The sequence below is a fragment of the Corvus kubaryi genome, unplaced genomic scaffold (genome assembly GCF_017639235.1).
Source record: "Corvus kubaryi isolate FWS band 111438036 unplaced genomic scaffold, C.kubaryi_AGA036_p1.0 37264, whole genome shotgun sequence".
NCBI classification, from domain to species: domain Eukaryota; kingdom Metazoa; phylum Chordata; class Aves; order Passeriformes; family Corvidae; genus Corvus; species Corvus kubaryi.
The window spans coordinates 1,525,066-1,543,203 of NW_024581079.1; the positions used below are offsets into that span (position 1 = coordinate 1,525,066).

At 46.6% G+C, this 18,138-nt stretch overlaps 1 protein-coding gene and 1 long non-coding RNA gene across 3 annotated transcripts in view; one reads left to right on the forward strand and one right to left on the reverse strand.

Moving 5' to 3' along the window:
- The window catches only part of STK25 (serine/threonine kinase 25), a 21,970-nt gene extending 19,226 nt beyond the window's left edge, over window positions 1–2,744 (reverse strand). The window contains exons 1-2 of one of the 2 annotated variants that reach the window (XM_042024616.1): window positions 2,646–2,744; window positions 1,686–1,800 (exon numbers count right to left, since the gene is read on the reverse strand). In XM_042024616.1, coding sequence (XP_041880550.1) covers window positions 1,686–1,715 — 30 coding nt within the window. In that variant the 5' untranslated portion in view covers window positions 1,716–1,800; window positions 2,646–2,744. Of the gene's footprint in view, window positions 1–1,685; window positions 1,801–2,641 lie in introns of both variants that reach the window. The other variant, XM_042024615.1, reaches the window with a different exon arrangement.
- Window positions 2,745–2,992: 248 nt separating this feature from the next.
- Window positions 2,993–6,320, forward strand: LOC121662913. Its single transcript, XR_006015480.1, has 2 exons — window positions 2,993–3,495; window positions 6,201–6,320. It is a non-coding gene; the product is annotated as an uncharacterized LOC121662913 (long non-coding RNA).
- Window positions 6,321–18,138: the final 11,818 nt, after the last annotated feature.

The following is an 18,138-nucleotide window of genomic DNA, read 5'->3' on the forward strand; positions in this document are numbered from 1 at the left end:
TCTGTTCAACACTTTGAAACACATCTGTTTGTCTGAGACTCCCAACTCTTTACAGACAGTATTCTTTCGCTTCAGGTAGTGAAGCATTACTTAGCCAAAAAACCCTAAATGGCTTCTCCAAGGTCACATAAGGAACAGCAAATCTAGAAACAGAGCTCAGGTCAGAGCTTTAAACATAGTGACTAACACATCACCTGGCAGATAGAGCTTCAGACCAAGACCAGGCCTGCAGTGCTGTATGTACACAGCACAAGGGAGCCAAGGAGAGAGAGGAAACAACCAGCTGAGGCAGGGAAATGGAGGCACCGAGGCAGAGCAACCTGGGCATTACATTGATGGTAAGTGCCCATCAGCACTAGAACTGAGAATCAGAAACAAGTCAAGCCTCTGACATCCCAATGCAAGTCTTAGTCTCTTGATTTTCACAGCACCTCCCACTGCTCCCTAAATCTCCCCCTAAGTGAAGGGAATTTCAGGCCAGTTCCTACTGCCCTCGCAGCAAGCCTCAGTTACACAGATTACGAGGTTCCACCAGGGATTCCTGAAAAGACCGGAAAATGGACAACACAGATTGGTTTCCTATTCCAAGACCAGATAGAGTCATGGGATGGCACAATCTGAGAATGCAATGCCTAACATTTCCATAATAAATTCAGAGCTGAAACCACTAGAATGCTGATAAGCTTCATGAGTGAATGCTGTGTATAAAAAAAGCTTCAGAGCAACCTCCTCTGCAGCTACAGAACTCAGTTTTCAGCCCTAAGCAGACAGTATCCTTCCCTTTCTCCCCCTGTACAGTGACTCAGCCAGGCACTATATTTATATTTAATTCCATACGCACTTTGGGGAAGCAGTTGACGTGAAAGACAGCATGTAAACTAACATGCATTGCAAATCAATTTTAAATCAAAAAAGGTTCAGAGAAAGCATTATCTCAAACCACTAAAGCTCTTAGTAATTCTACACCTAGGAGCAGAACAGAATAATGCCCCAAAACTCACAGAACATGGTTTTAGAAGACCTATGTTCAGCATTGACATGTGCCAATAATCAAACACAGCCCACAACAAAATTCAGAGGGAAGATGCAAGCCCATACTATTAATGTGGTTTAGCTTTTAGTCCCAAACCCTGGCATCATCTTTCCACATTCCTTTTATGAAAATGTCGTCACAACAGCAGCTTTTATCACATCCACAGAGGCTGAGATGTCTCGGAAGAGTTACAGCCCAGTATCAAATATCACTGCCTCTTATGCAGCAAGGTTGCAAGCACCATTTTTCTGACACTAATGCCATGAACACTTTAGGAAGATATGTCTGGCAGAGCCAGCACACACAGTTTTTCTGTTCCCATTTCTAGACTTCCCCTTCCAAAAATACTCAGAAAGCCAATGACTCCTGCCTCCCTAAAAAGAACACAGTTAATCCCAGAGAAAGGCTCCACAGTGGGTGAAGAATTCGCTTTCTGTATGGCTGGCAACACAACACTATCAGCCCAACACCAGCATAGAGTGAGACACAGGTCAATCAGCTAACAGGAGTAAGCTGAGACCTGTGCAAGAGAGATAAAGAGTAGCAAAAAGTGATTTTCTCGTTATTTGTTTGAAACCCTCATATCAAGAGCAAACACCTTTATATAGACCCTTGAAGAGGGTTTTAAAATAAATTTTTAATCACCACTTACCTGGCTAGCAAATTCTCTCAGGTGAGCCATGCCTGCAGAATGGGTTTTTTGCAAAATCAGGGAGGATTAGGATGTGGCAGCACAGCAGGAAAGTGATGATTTCTCTACTGGTCACCTGTAACAAGCAAGAACACAGAGCTCTCATGTGAAGTTCTTGGAAGTTGGCTCATTCCCCTGAAGAGTCACCTGCATCTTTTTTCCCTCCTTGATCTGAAGTTCTCCTTGAACCTGCCAACACGTTCTAAGTATGCCAGGCCCTCCTTGCACACAGCATTTCTCAATTCTTAACAGAAAAGCCTTCTAGATGTGTCAAGGAACCTCACTCTAATGTTATACACTGACCAAGTCTCAGGCTCCATTTTCCCTACCATCACCTCAGCACGCTCCCCAGTATTAGAGTTAACCCCACGGTTCTATTCCCTCACCACCACTCGCAGCACCTTCCCCAGCACAACGCACAGCATCGTCTACTTCTGCTCCTCCTCAGCCATCCTCTCACTGACAGCACTCCTCCGCTCCCACTGTCCTCGGTACAGCCACCGGCAAAGCTCAGCTGCTCAGCACACACCTTTCTCTTCAGGGAGCCCCAACCCTGCACCAGCCCGCCCGCTCCCTCTCCGCTGCTCCCAGCTCTGTCCTCCTCAGCGGCCCTCCCCTCCACCCAGCAACAGCTGAGCCCCAACCCAGCCCCGCCCCCCAGCTCAGCCACCCGCGCTCCAGCCCTCTCCAGGGCCCCCGACCCCAGCATGCCCCGCCACGGTGCGGCCCCACACTCCCGTCACGGACACCTCGTCCCACCTCACACCTCAGAGATCTCCCCCCTCCCGTGTTCCTCTCGCCATCATGGGGTACTCAGCGCGCCCCCAGCCCCGCCCGGCACCCTCAGAGTCCCTCTGTGGCGCATCGCCGCCCCGCCCAGCCCGCACAGGCCCGCCCGGCCCTGAGCGCCGCCGCACCTACGGGCAGCGCTGCGCCGCCGTCGGGAGCGCCATGCCGGGCCCTGGCGCACGGAGCCGCCGCCGCCCCGGGCTGCCCCGGGACACCAGGCGCGGCGGGGGAACGGGAGCGCCGGGCCGGGCGCAACAACACGGCGCGGCGGTGGGGGAGGCCGCGCCGCGCCGCATGCCGGGAGATGTAGTCTCCACGCCGCGCCACCCGGCAGTGCGACGGCGTTCCTGGACTGCAATACCCAGGATGCCGCGCGCGCAGCGGCGGGGCGGAGCTGCAGGGCGGGGCGGTGGCGCGGGGGTGGCTGGGGCGGGGAGTCCTGGGGGGCGGGCGCTGCCCGGCCCAGCGGCCCCCGCGCACTGGCGGGGAGTAGTCGCTTTTGTCCTGCCAGTCCCGCCTCACGGGGCTTTCCTCTCGCCAGCCTTTACGGGACTGTGCCTTGGAGTCACCCGGGTGACGCCATGCAGGCCCGCCTTCAGCTCTTCTCTTGCCCGGTGCCCCTCATGAGGGTGAGGGGCTGTCTTCTTCCGGTGCCCCCACCCCGCCGCGGGACGCCCGGCTCCCGGGGGCGCCGGCAGAGCGGGAGGAGGAGAGGCGAGGGGACGGAAGCCTCGTTCCCAGCGCTGCATCTGCGGGGTTGGGTTTTCCTTCACGTGCTGTGGTGTCAGTGACTGATTAACGTTTTCAAAGGAAAAAAAAAAAACAAACCAAAAACCAATTTTGTCAGCCTCTTTTCAGGCAACTTTAAAGTTGGCCCTGCATTTCTTCCCTGCATTGAACAAACCAGGCACAGCTTTTCCCGGGTGCTGACACACAACGCCTTTGTCACAACCTGGTGTGTTGGTGCTGCTCTGTAGCACAGGTGAGTTGTAGCAAGAGGAGCAGCCCTGGGAACTGTCGCTGCATGGACAGAAGGGTCTGGGCAGCAGCCAGCAGCTCCCTCACATCCCTCTTATTCCCTCTTGCATTGCCTCCCCCATCCGTCTCCCTTCCCTCTGCTTCCCTGTCCCTGATCAAATCAACCAGCACTTTGAGGTACTTGAGTGAAAACATCAATTAGGTAGAGTGCAGGTATCAAGAACTCCTGCAATGAGATTCTGTTTTTGTATTTAAATCAACTGTACCTCACTGGAAGGTTTTCACAAAGATTTTGCCTGTAGGATCCTTGGGTTGCTGGAGCTTTGAGTTTATACCTGCAGGACCAGCCTTCTAGCCCCACAAACTCAGATTGTCTTGTCTCATAAACAAACCTATTCCAACATGACACCTTGACTTAGGAGGGCTATGAAGAGACAGAGAAATCAAAGCTTCATGTGAAGCAGGAAAGGAAGGAGAATGAAGTTCTGCTCTGGTTCCAGTGTAGCAAGGACCAAGGCGTGAACTGTTTGTTCCCTGTTCAAGTTCCTCTGTGTGTTACTTAATGATCCAATGCCTCAGCTCTCCACCTCTTGTCACATGGACAGTCATTAATTTAGCCACTGTTGGCATGAGGCCAGAGGGCAGAAGTCTTGCCAAAAAAAGTGCATGTTATTTAATGAGCCAAGTCTGAACATACACACAGGAGCAGCAATTAGTTTTGTCTGTTCAGGATAAGTCTTTCATAAAGGTGATTGTCATGTGGGATTAGCATGACATTTCCTTCTGAAATTGCTAAAGCTGGCTCAGGAGCACAGGAGACAGAGAGTTTCAAATGTGGGCTGGTGTTTCTCCTCATCTGTGATCCACAGGCAGCCTGCTTTGTATTGCTCCATGGATGGGCAGGAGAGATTGTGTGGGGGGGTTTAGGTCTGGCCACCACCTGGAAGAAACCATTTATGGATCAGTAGCTGGTCACTTTGGACACTTTGGTTTGGACAAGCTGGGAGTACAGGGCTTGGAGATGATTGCTCTGTTTTCAGGCAGCTATTTCTGGGCCTGTTTTGCAGGGGAGAGGATTATTAATGTGCTCAGAAGAATGCAGAAACAAATGCTGACTCTGGGGAAGCAGGTGTCCCTGACTTCTCCATGGTTGTCCATGGCTTGTTTGTATCCATCACCACCTCCATTTGATTCCCAGAATATATCAACTGGAGCCAAAGTCTTGCTCCCTGGTTTTCACTCAGTGCTGTATTCCTAGCAGGCTAGTTCTCTCTCTCTTTTTTTTTTTTTCATTTATTTTAACATTAGCAATTGTGACTACAGTACAATCACACTACAAGTTGTGTATCTGTAGATATATAATTATAAATATATATAATTTTTACTTCAGTACCCCAAAGTTACCTGCGCTTTGCACCATCTACCTCCACTGAAAGAAACCTGGTCCCTGCCTCCAGGAGATCTATGTTTGGAAAAAGCCAGCTAAGCGAGCGCAAAAGAGAAGGTATTTCAGCTAGAGGAAAGCACCAGAGAGTTAATTACATGCTGGAGTGCCCAAGCCTACAAGACTTCAGTCGCTGAGTATTCAGGGTTACAGCTTTCACCTGGCCCTGGGAAACAGGGCTGTTGGGAAAGGGAGCTTTGGGTAGGACGGTGTTGTCTCCTGGCTCTGGTTGTCAGTGTAGGTTCCTCCTGGGTTTCTTGGGGTGGTATGGAGGATTACCTTGTTCCTGGAGCAGGTGGGCATGATAGGGAGTCCCCTGTTGCTGATGGAGCAGGCGGCTCTCAGAGGTGAGCCAGCCTTGCTGCTGTCCCTTTCTTCTATGTTAATTCTGGTGCTGCTGGTTAGCCTTTGCCTTCATGGCAGTGTTAGTAAGTTCTTACCTGTTCTTACTTTTTGCTTCATAAAATTTTAGGATCTTCATGCTTTTGGGGTTCCTACTCTTCTTCTGATGCTTTTTTAAAATCGGTCAAGGGCTTTGAGTAGGGACAAGTCATATTCGCTCTTTGTGCTGAGTGGTTGCCTGAGCCTTGATGCTGTGGGGGAATCAGGCTGAAAACCAAGGGCATCTGTTGTATGGCATTTCTTCTGTTGTTGGGGTTTCTTCTTGCTTTTTAGATGTCTTTATTGTATGGTTTTCAAGAGGATAAGTTTAATTTTTTTCTTCTCCCTCTTCTAGTTCTTCCTGTTAAAGCAAAGGGATAAACCTGCCAAATAAACAAAAAAATTAGGTTAAAAGCTGGTGACATAAAAATGTAGTATTTAAACAAGTCTTGTGCTCAACACCCAGCCCCTACACCCCAGGTCAATTATGAAAGCTGCTTACAAGTAAGCTGTGCTGCAGTCCCCATTCCCATGGCAAGTTTTGTGTACCCATGGAGTCTGCTTTGTTCCTGTCTGCAGAACTGGAGCCTTTATTCGAGATGTGTCAGTCACAATTGTTAAATATGCTCTCTGTAAAAGGTAATTATTTCAAAAAATTGATGTTTTCTGCTGACAGTGGAATAAAAACTGCTTGAGATAACCCCTATAATTCTCACATAAAAGAGAAATCTTGACCCAGCTATTTACAGCTTTTGCCCAATGAGCTGACACACCTGGCTCTGTTTCTGTGAAGTCCAGAGAAGAGTGTGAATAGTTACAAGAAGCTTTGACTGATGTGTTCTTAAATGTCCCACTAAAGTAACTCCACTTTTCCTTTTTTCCAGGAAGTACAGAGTGAATAAGCTTTCTCTCCTGATGCTCCCTACCCTATACCTATGGTTTTGAGAACAAGAAACTTTTCAGCAAGATATCTCAGAGTTGCCTCCCTGCTTGAAGGTAAAATGCTGCAGCGGTATTACTGTATTCCTATCTGTTGTATACCTGCTTGGGTCAGACAGAAAAAGGGTGAGGGGGTGGGTGGGTATGAGAATGTGTGGTAGGATACAGAATCCTATAGGCTGGAAAAGCCCACTCAGACCATCGAGTCCAACTGTTCCCCCAGCACCAGCCCATGTCCCCAAGTGCCACATCTACACCGTCTCTCCAGAATGGTGAGTTCACCACTGCTCTGGGCAGCTTGTGCCAGTGCCTGACCACTCTTTTGGGGAAAAAATTTTTCCTAAATATCCAATCTAAACCTCCCCTGGAACAACTTGAGGCTGTTTCCTCTTGTCCTCTCCCTTGTTCCCTGGGACCAGAGCCCGACCCCCACCTAACTCCACCCTCCTATTAGGCAGTTATAAAGAGGGAGAAGGTCCTGCTTGAGCTCCTTGAAGGCTGAGCCCCCATCAGCTCTCTCAGCTGCTCCTCATCAAAGTTGTACTCCAGATGCTGCCCCAACTCCACTGCCCCCCTTTGTACATGCTCTTCTCAAGGAATGTTAGTCTGGAGACCCCTGTAATGATAAAAGCAAAGAATGCTGGTCAGTAGACAGTGGCTGGTACCACTGCAGGCTTGCTCTGGCTATTTATGGCCAAAACAAACCAAGAGGAAAGGACGTCAAGGGCTAATGCTCTACATCCTACCTGCTCTGGATTGTGAAATCTTCCAAGAATCTTCATGGTTGGCTCAAGCACTGATAGATTTTTCTGTATGAATTACTCAGAATACCCGGATTTACAGTGTTCTGTCCCTCTTGAGAAGCTTGTCATGACACTGCTGTCGCAGAGGGTGCGCAGGCATCCCTGGGAGAGCTGGGAAGAGCAGTGTGGTACGGCCTGCTGTGAAATGCCTTGGGGTATGGGGCAGCTGCTCCGTGTTTGAGATGAGGACACGAGCCTGGTGCTGAGTCCTGGAGCTGCTCAGGCCTTTCCACCCTGTTCCCCACTTCCCCACGTGTGCGGCAGATCTGGAGAGCCCTCCTAGCGCCCTCGACAGGTTGACCGTGCTGTCAAGGGAGCACTGATGGCTCTGGGGCAGAGAAGAGGTTTTGGAAGCCAACCTGGTTTGCTCTGTGTTGGTGCCAGCAGGTGGCAACAGCGCCTTGCAGCACCCGGCAGCCCCACTCGGTCGCTTGCCACAAACGGCTGCGCTGCTCCTGCCAAATCCCCGCTGCTCTGTCACTGCTCATCCCTTCCCTGCCTGGATCTTGCAGCCCTTCGTGCCGGTGCATGAAGCGGTGCTCAAAGCCGGGAACTCAAAGCTGTTCACTCAGCCTTAAAGCCGACATCTCACTTGCAAAAGAGAGAGCAGCAGGGTGGGTGATCCAGGCTCTGTCCTGGGACTCTGAGCTTTCCTGTTGTGTGAGTGGGGCCAAATCTGGTTCAGTTTCTTCTGTCTGCCCTGGATACCACATTAAAAATTCAGGCACGGTGAGGGTAAACCAACAGAGAGTGGAGTGTACCATGGAGGGGGACAGTAACTGTGCAGGGGGATGGGTGCAGCTGCCAAGTGACTGGGGACATGGTGGCTGGGTGATATTAGGTCTGGCACCTCAGCTTTGGAGTCACTAAAGGACATGGCAGGGGGGTCAGAACGAAATGACTTTCAAGGTCCCTTCCAACCCAAACCATTCTATGATTCTACGATTTTTTTCCTGAAGCAGCTTAGGCACCTTGAGCCTGGAGAGCCCCAAGAAGTGGTAGCTCTTTCCTAACATAAACTGAGCTGTGGAGAAGAGTGGTAGGCCTGAGAGCTGGGTGTTAAGTGCTCTCCCTAAAGGTAGAATTACTTAGCAGGATAGATGGGGGTCAAACTTTCCTGTAGAATGTGCTGCAGAACAACTGTCTTGGGTGCTGCGGTGCTTGTTTGGAGAGGAGCTATTTCTGGCTCCGTTTGGATACTGAGAGGCTGGAGTGATTTTGTGGCTGGAGTGGTGTTGTGGAGAGCAGTGACGTGGAAGAGCACTCTTGCTGCATGATGCAGTTAAGCAGTACCACTCTAGGGACAGAAAGCAGGTTATCTTCTTGACAAGAGGATCCTTTTGAATCTGTCACGTTCCCAGGGCATATGGTTTTGCCCAGCGCAAAGTGGGGCTTTCAAGCCCTAGGAAAGAATGCACTTGTACAGAAAGAAGCAAGAGCTGGACTCACTGGCAGTTTTACTCTTTGCTGTGGTTTATAGTTTGTGTCTGGACTTGGCCCCTGAGCGTCTGTATAGCAGATGCTACTCAAGCTCATGCCAAAAGAGTCTCTGCCTGAGCTTACAAGCTGCATTGACAGTTTTAAATGGGGATGTTCTTAGTCACCTTTCTTTTTGGTGAAGATTTTGAAGTGAAGCAGTACCTTACCTGAATTCAGCAAAGGAAAGGAGGAGCAGAGAGCCCTCTGAATCTAAATTGCTCCTCCCTTTGGTGTGAGGCGTAGGATGTATTGGTTCTGCTCTATTTGGGTGCATCACAGCTATTGATAAGAATAAAGTGATTGCTTTGTTTTGGCAGTAACGTCCTGCTCCAGGCCTTAAACAGTGCTCATTGTAGGAAAGCCAGGGAGAATTCAAAGAGAAATCCATACCCTTACAAGATAGATCAGTCTGAGCTGGTACTGTGGAAATCCATTGGCTCTGATGGTGGCTCTTCAGATCTGTGCTTGTATGGAGACTGCAGCAGACTTTAAAGTTACATCAGTCTCCTTCCTGCTTTCAGTCTGTATCACTACAAATCTTGCAATATTGGCTGCACGGGGCTGATTTTCTGCTGATATTGTGGCTCTTAAGGCTGTCTTGAGTGTTGAGCAAAGAAAAGAGCCTTTATCTCTCAATCCTGCTGGCAAAGTGGAATAAGCAAGAGTGATGCGCAGCTGTAAAGCTCAGAGTGCAGCTGAGACTCCTGTTGGCTCAGCAACCCTTTGCTTCCCACAGCCACTAATCCCTAAATTAAATGAAGGTTCTTCCAAGCCGAGAGGATGGAATGCTTGTTTTTCCAAGTCATGTTTCTGGGTAGTGGTAGCAGGCAGTTCAAGAGGATTGAGCTGAATTCTGGGTTCTTGCAGGCCTCTGTGCTGTGCAGAGGCAGGAATGGATGTGGCTAATGTGATTCTGCGGAGATTTTTGCTTTCCTGCTAGTTTCTTCTGGCTGCCCTGGAAGCTGTATGCAGGTGAGTGGGGAGACCCCTTTTTAATTGAGCTGTAAGGGATAGTTGCTGGCATATCCTTTATTTGGGCGATGGACCTGGCACTCACTGAGTACTTCAGGGGTAACTCCTGTCTGGTACCACGTAATACCTATGAAAATTGTTGTAAAGGCTCTTTGAAACAGAGGGAAAAATGCTCTGCTGGAACTGATAGCATGGCATTGGGCTTCAGTGGGTCAGACCTGCTTTTAAACTGGAGCTGCTAAATGTGGTTGAATCCCCTCTGAGTTATCCACCCAGAAAAATAAGGAGAAAGCTAGCACTATCCAGAACTGCTGAAGAAAATAAGCTTGTTTTGCTTATTTGGTTGCATGCCTATTGCCTGTGCAGATTGGCCAAACACCTACTTTCTCACTCCTGTCCAAGTTAGGAACAGGAATACTCAGCTGTAATTCTGGTAAAACCACAGTGTGGTCACACTTGTGTTTACAAAGGTCTCTGCAATTCAAAATGATCACCTAACTCATTCTACAGTGCTTCTGACCCCCCTGTGTTCCAGCTTTCCCCTGGAAAACTTGCACTGTGCTTTCTGTACTTCCATTAGCCTTAACTGCTGCTTTGTAAGGCCAGTGCCAATATGTGCAAGCCATTTGGAGACTCTTGGGAAAAAAACTCAGGGTTTCTGTTGTGTGTGGAGAACCACAGTGAAGTAAACCCAGTGTAGTGCTGATCCCTGGGTCTGAGTTCAGCATGCAAGGTCTCGTGGACAAAAACCTAGAGAGGACTTGACAGCTGATAGTCCCCTTTCTGACAGCATTTTTTCTTGTCAATACATGTTTTTCAAGCCATTAAACTAAAATATAACAATATAACAATAAAACCAATTATTCAGATTCAGAGGAAAGAACTGAACTAAACTGACCTGAATTCATGCTCCCATTAACTCCCAACACACCTTGTGGAAGGGAGAACTAGCAGTTAATGAAAGACTCCTCTTTCATTTCATAGAACAGTTTGAGTTGGACAGGACCTTTTAAAGGTCATCTAGTCCACCCCTCCTGCAAGAGCAGGACCATCTTCAACTAGATTTGTCCAGAAATGTTTCAAAAGAGGAAGATGCAGTTACCTGGTTGAGTGAATAGTTGCTAGAATTAGGATTCTGAAGAGCTTTCTGTCCTCTTGTAAAGCAAGAAAATGCAAAGCTCCCTGCTCTTTTAGGCCTCTTTGTGTTGAGGGACTTAGTGCCAGCAGCAAACTTCTGTACATTCATGAACACTTCCTTGGCCTCTGCTGTCTGGGCCAAAGCCACCATTAACAGCTCTGTCCCATGAGGTTCTGCACAGTTCAGTCATAATTTATGTAAATCGCTCCAGGCCACTGCAGTGGGAGACTGATGAACTCATGGCTGCTTCTAGAACTGAAGTCACAAGGATTATATTTCTCCTAACAAAATACTGTGTGTATGTTAATGCCAACAAGAAATTTTATCCTGCCTTGGCTTCTATCCAAAGAAACTGCTCTGTGGTTTCCAGGATATGAGAAATCAGACCTTAAGTGAAGATATACCTTGGGAGCTGGTGAGGGACACAAACCCTGTGCAGGTCTGTATGAAGCTGATTTTGCTCTGATAACTCAGGATGACCAGCATCTACTTCTTTTATATCCAGATTGTCTATTAAATTACTCATGCTGTGCATCAACCCTGCTTTGAGGCTTCTACTAGGAGCACCACTGTACCTTAAACAGCAAACATTTGGCAGGAAGTGTACAAGAGAGCTCAGTGGCTGCTTGTCTTCCTTACGGAGAAGGGGATGTGTTTAGCTGCTTCTAGGGTCTTGGTGGCAGTGAAAAGCTACCTGGGAGTGTTCTCTCATTGCTTGCTCCTATCCAGTGCAGTAGTTCTTAAACTGGGATTTGATTGTGTGTTTTTTCTCACTGTCTTTGCCACATGTAATGATGCTGAACAACACTGACTCCCCCTTAAACCACTATCACTTCACTTGCAGCTACTGAACTAACTCCATGCTTCACCTGAGACTGGTCACTGGAATGAGATGCCTCTCTTCCCCAGAACTGTAATTTTATGAGTTTCTTCTTCATTCTTTGAAAACACTTCCCCTAATTCTATTTTACTTATTAGCCTCCTCCTTGCTGCTGAGAAACTTCAGATTTAACCTGGCTAGAGTATTGCTGGTTTCTTGCCTAAATCACCTGTGGGACACTGCACTCATTGCCAGTTGAGGCAATGAGTTCATTGCTCAGGTGAAATTTGTGGAATGCTAAAGGGATCTTTTAGTGCAATTTTTCACTTAGAGTTTATTCACGTAGGTGAGTAAATATTTCATAGAATCATTTAGGTTGGAAAAGACCCTTAAGATCATCAAGTCCAATTTAAGCCCTTTCTTTGCTCTGAAACAAAAATGTCAGAGCTGTGAGGATTTGTTGAAATTCTGAAGTGATGGAAAGCAAGGCATAAATTTGAGTGACTTGTAAAATATAAGCAACCAGCATAGCTTATGTTGAGGTGGCTCTTCAGGCTTTTTGTGGAAAGTAATTAATCTTGCCTAATATGTAGTAGATTTTTGCTTTTTCATCTACCTCTCTGGCTCCTCATTAGCTCAGTAAGAAAGACTTCTCTGAGCTTGCAGCATCTCAGAAGTCTTGAATTTGTTCCCAGAGAAGGTTTTTGGTCTCCAACTGCTTACTCATTTCAACAGTTGACTCAGTTCAGTACCTGTATAAGAACGGTTGTGTTATGTTTTTTTTTGGTCTTGAGTGCTTTTCTGCATTCCAAAACCCTTTTCAACTTCATATTTGGTAGTTTAATTTAGCACTTAAAGACATGATTTTATTTCTATTTTCCTTGCATTTAAATTGTGGTTTTTTTTAATGTTTGAGGGTGCATACACTAGCAACAGGAAGCTAAAATAGCTTAATTAGAAAACACCCTGGACACATTCAGATTTCTGATTGGTATCAGCTGTAAAATTGCTTAAACACACATCACTTTCCTCCTTTTTTGCTGAGAGAGAAACCATAGCAATGAACTGTGTTCAGAAACAAGTAAACAGGTGAGTCTGACTCGCCTTCTCGTAGAAACAGATATAAACCCAGATTAAAATTAGTGACTTCAAAACAAGACTTCCTGCTTGCTGATTCCTAAATACGATTAAGATTGATTTGAATCACTTTGACTGAAGTGGGTCCACCCTGAGCACCTTTGGCAATTTTTTTTTAACATCTGGCCAGATGTTTGCTGCTGTTGTGCCAGTGCAAAGTGATGCACAACACTAAGAGCCTCCTGGCTCTTGCTGAACTGATGGTCCAAGACCTGTAACAATTCTTTTCCAGCCAGAATGCACTAGGGAGCCTAAGAAGGGATTCCTAACGATGGTGAGGTTTTCCTTCTTCCCTGAGCATGGGTGGGCATGTGTATCACCCAATCCCAAACACTTAGAGCAGCTACTGCACCCAGCTGCCTTTCAGAGTCATGTAAACACTCCAGACCAAAGGTTTCTGGGTGAAGTAAAGGAGACAATGAAATTCATGGTCAACCAATGCAAGTTAACCCTGCTTTGGACACCTGCTTGATCAAGCTCATGTTTCAGCCTGAGGGAAGGAGTTGCTTTTGTCCTGGCTATTGTACGTGCCAGACTTGGATACCTTGATGTCAGGTAACAGAATGTTGCCGTCTCTTCTTTTCTTTTTTCTTCCCCCTCCTTCTGGTTTAGTTCTCTTCCATCAGAAGCCATGAAAGCTCTCATTTTATAAATGCAGGAAAACCCAGACATGCTGGGCTCACAAGAGGATCTGTTGATTACCTTCTTTCAGCATTTCACTGTCTTCTGCAGTGGACTAGGAAGCTCCAGATCACCGCAGCTGCATTTTTACGTGGACAATCAACACTAGTATGATAGCTTCCTGGGCATTTTACTTGATGGAAAAGCTGAATTTGTTTCCTTCTGCTTATAACTACCTTGCTTGTACTAATACCTCTCTGCAGATGTACTCTGAATGGAAGGTTTATCACATCCAGATGGAGAATAACCAACCAGCCCCCTGAACCAGTCCACAGTGCCAGCAATCCCATAACTATCGCAGTGCAATTTGGAAGGATGATTTAGGAATTGGTATGAGCAGCTGGACATGAAGGTTGCTGTAGCTGACCCTGCTGCTGAGGAAAACATCCCTATACTGCTCCACAGAGTGAAGAGGGGTCACTCTTGTTAACCAATGCAGCCTTGAAGAAAACTTTTGCCAGTGTGGAGTTCCACAAAGTCTAGAGGTGTATCAAATGTTTAGAAATGTTTTGCTGCACTCAGAGTGGAACTGCATCCTAGTGGAGGTGCTGTAAGGTATAATACTGTGTATGAAGCAACCATGCACTCTGAATTTGTTCTGTGCAGACTTAAAGAGGTAAGGCTGATGTCTCATCTCAGACCTTGAAAAGACAGCTTTTTAAAGGCCATAGCTGCTGCCCTGCCCAGAAGTAGAGGCTGAGACTGAAGAGCCTGAAGAGGCTTTCCAAAAGTCACCAAGGGTTTAATTACAAGTAGGGTTACATTCTGAATATGCAAAACTTGAGTCTAAATCCCTTGGAGCATGTTTAGGGCATGAAGATGTGTACAGGGTAGAGTCCTGCCCAGTGTTATCAGATCCAGTAATCCCTTTGCCTATGTAGGACACGTCTGTGTGCCAGCACACGACTTGCAGCCGCAGATAAATGCGTCAGAGCTCATAAATGCTGCTGAACCAGTGCAGAAGTGCCTGTACCCACTTCAGGCTCTCTGATTCTGGGATCATTGCAAGCAGAGGCACCTGCCTGTCTTTACCTGTCCATGTGTGTGTATCCCATGTGTGAGTGTGAACTGATTCCTAAACCTTGTTGGTGGTCAGTTGCTAGACTGAGACAAAGGCTTACCCCCTGCCTTTGTTGGTTAGAGCTTGAAAGGGAAGAGAACTCTGATCTCCTGGGGACAGTGACCTCAGTAGGTGTTTTCTGCTTTTTCCGTTTTGGTGGTAAATATTTTATTTGTGTTTCAAAGCAAAGCGGTAGTTGTTGAACAACCTAAAAATTTTTATTTCTTTGTGTCTGCTGCTTTCTTGGCTATGATTGATCCATTCAGTAAAATGTGTCACTTTGAAGCAAATTAGGAGACAGGAGACAAACAAAACTATTATATTTACTGAAGTAGGTTCTGAAGCAGATGATGCAGCCTCATCAAAGTCCTAGATGTAGCTAGAAGCTGCTGTCTTGCAGTGAGCAGCTGATTAACTGCTACCTGAGTAGCAACAGTTGGTTAAACTCTTCTCAGACAACATTACCAGAATAAGATTCAGGAATATAGGTAGAGATGTTCTATGAAGCTAATGTTAAATTCCTGCTGCAGCTTCCCCTTTGCCCAGTTTGTACCTCAGTTCTGGAGTACACCATCTCTCTGTTCTGTCTTTGTCAAAACATATGGATAACAGAGAAGTTGTGTCTACAGTGACAGTAGGGATGGCAGTGCGTTAAGAGATGAAAGCATTGGATATCAGTGCTAAACTTGATGCATTTAAGTCACTAGATGTGTATCCTCATGAAGGAGACTTGTCTAAAGGCTGTGGAAAATAAGTTAACTGCGACACAGCCTCTTTGGTCTGGTCTGTGACACTCCAAGGTGATCCCATCAAGCAAGTGATTCCACTCACTGCATGGCTCTGAGGAGGCTTTGAATCAAGGCCTTCAGAAACAAGAAAACGGTTCAAAAAGCCTCAGTGTTTTACTTGGTCCCATTAAGCTGCTGCTTCCATGTATTGTTTTCCTATTGAAGCTGGCAAAATATTTCTATGCAAAAAGAAGTGTTTTGTCCAACCTTCCTGCCCTCCTGTACAGCTTTGCAGCCCAAAGCCCAGCATTGAGTGTTTGCAGAGGTAAGTGGTAACTTCACAAACACAGACTTGATGTGTTGCTGCAAAAATCACCTAAGATTGCACATTAAAAGTGGGGGAGACGATGCAGAAGGTGGTTCAGGCTTGGTTTGGTAGAAGGAGTTGGTCTGGCTACAGTGCCAGAGTTTTGCCAGAGCATCTACCTGCTTCTTATAGCAGGTAGAGGCTAGTGGGGTTGGTTCCCAGGCTCTCTGAAGAGTGGCTGTATGTCTTTGGCAACCATCTGCTTCTCAAAGTCCTTACTCTGCAGGTGTTTATAACATGGGATCTCTGTGTGTAGTTTCTGCTGGAATTGTGAAGTGGCTGGGATAAGTTCTGCAAGGTGAGACACAACAATAGCTCCAGTCAGAGCCAGGTTGTGGGAACATAATGTTACATGACCTCCTTGGCCTTTGGGGTTATTCTCTTGCAGGCATCTCTGTCATGCAGACCCTCTGCAGTGTGCTCACAATTCACTAGCTATTTTGCTTCAACTACAACTGCTGAAAGGCCTTCCCAGAGACTTCCCTCTCTAGCAGTTGAACTGTTTAATATTGAGCAGAAGCTGTCCACATTTAAACTATCGCTGTGTTCTCGCTGATGTGCCTTCTCCAGGGTTTGTTCCCACTTGACATGCTTATAAAATATATATTTGTGGTCCCCTGGTTTTACTAAAGGAGTGCTCTAAGCTGGTTTGGTCACCCCACCTGAGACAGGAGCTGTGGTGTGGAGCCTGTTCCAGCCAGAACACTGTCATGCCAGGAACAGCACAGTGGAAACAGTGTTTTGGGGTGATAAAAACTGCTTTTGCACTGTTTCCTCTCATTCCTTTGCCACAGGGGTTTTCCCCATCATAGATCAAGTCCCTAAGCATAAACATTCTATGGAAAAAGGGGCTCTGATTACACCGACAGCACCTTGGATTGTAATGCCCTCTTCTTTTGTGGTCAGCTGAGCACTGTATGCTGTGGTTTCATCTGTTTTTACTTATAGAGGCATCATTCAGTGTGAAACTGTATTTTTAATGTGTAAATAATATGGGTAGAATGCCATGCACTATTGGGTGGGGGTTTTGTGATACAAAGTTTAGCTTTTTATACACAACCCTCATGCTTCTAGTTTTTGTGTCTTTGCTGCAGGGTGGAAGCTGAGGGGGTGCTGCATGCTGTGACAGTTGGGCAGGGAACACATGTGGGATGAGATTGGCACTCACGGGGAGCTGGGAAGCACTGTGGCACTGGCATATTTGCCAGATTTCTGGGGAAAATTATCGTTAGTTAAGCAATACTGATATTTAAGCATTCCTCTTCATTTCATAGCCCTACTGAATAGGGACAGTTTAGATAGGGCCCATGTGTCAAGCTGTCAGCTGCTGCAGGAAGCTAAGGCATAATTTTAATTATTTTTCAGCCATCAAGATGGCAAAGGCAAAAATACAATTTTCCAAGACACTATCAGGCCCACTCCGCAGGGAATAGGTGGGTTAGGGGTGGGCAGTAGCACAGAATCTCTGGAGCCTTGATATCAGCTTCTGTGGGACAAGCCTCTGTCTGTATTTAAATTTGAATAAGGCTAGAGGATACAAACAAATTTCTGAGAGAACCTTGGAGCAAACACATCTGGTGCTGGAGATGCACAGTCACTACTGCCACCTTACTCTGATCACACTGAGCTGAGCTGGGGTCTCAGCTGGCATCACTGCATGCATGTACCTCTCCTTAACCCTGCTCCTTTCACTGAAAAAGCCAGCTCAGAAAGAAGATCTGTTGCTGAAGGGTATGAGGTACCTCACCCCTTTTCCAAGACAGCAAAGCAGGCTCCAGCAATCCAGTTAACAGCAGCCAACACGCTTTGTGTTAATCAGTGCTTGAGTTGTGTGTTGGATGCTGGCCAGAATGTTCAATACATCACATAATAAGATTTTCTCATGCAATTCATTTGTTCCTTTTTATCCCTCAGTTTGGAGACCAGCACTGGTGCAGGTTGTACTGGAGGGATTTATGTGATCAACACCTTGCAGAGGTGTACTTGCCTCTGTCTTTTCTTGAAGGCAACAAGATGTTAACAGTTACATCTCACTTCTGACCTCCTTCCAGAAAGAGTGTGTTTCGAACATGCCAAGTGCCCAGTTGCTGGTACACAAACTGTTATTTGTTGGGGAGAATTTGTGTTTGGTCTGGTAGAATTTCTTGGCCGCAGGAAAATTCTATTATTAAAACTTCTTTTGTTTCAAATCGCAGCACGGAAAGCCACCATTTGTATGTGGTTTATTGAGATGAAATGGTGTAACACATGCACATGGAAGAAAGCTGAACATTGTGGCATCAATATGATAATGTTGCAACAAGAAGTTGATGTTGAAATTAACTTATAAATATATTGGAACTCATGGAAATGTTTTTCATAACACTTTGAGATTAAGTGGGCAAGTTCCTGAAATACACTTCATTCTGGATAAACTATTTCCTATCAACAAACCCACTTCATTTTTTTAACCAGACTACTCGTAGTTTGGGGGGAGCTGCAAGCACTGCTTGCCTTAGCCCTGAGCTGTGGCTCTCTATGTTAATCACAAAATCGTCACAGAATTACAGAATGGTTTGTCTTGTAAGGGACCTTACCAATCATCTATTTCCAACCCCCTACCGTGGGCAGGGACATAGTCCAAAATGATGGAGGTGGTTGAAATGGGAGGACTAACCCACAGCTGAATATGACAGTGTATAATTCCCCCACCTGGCTG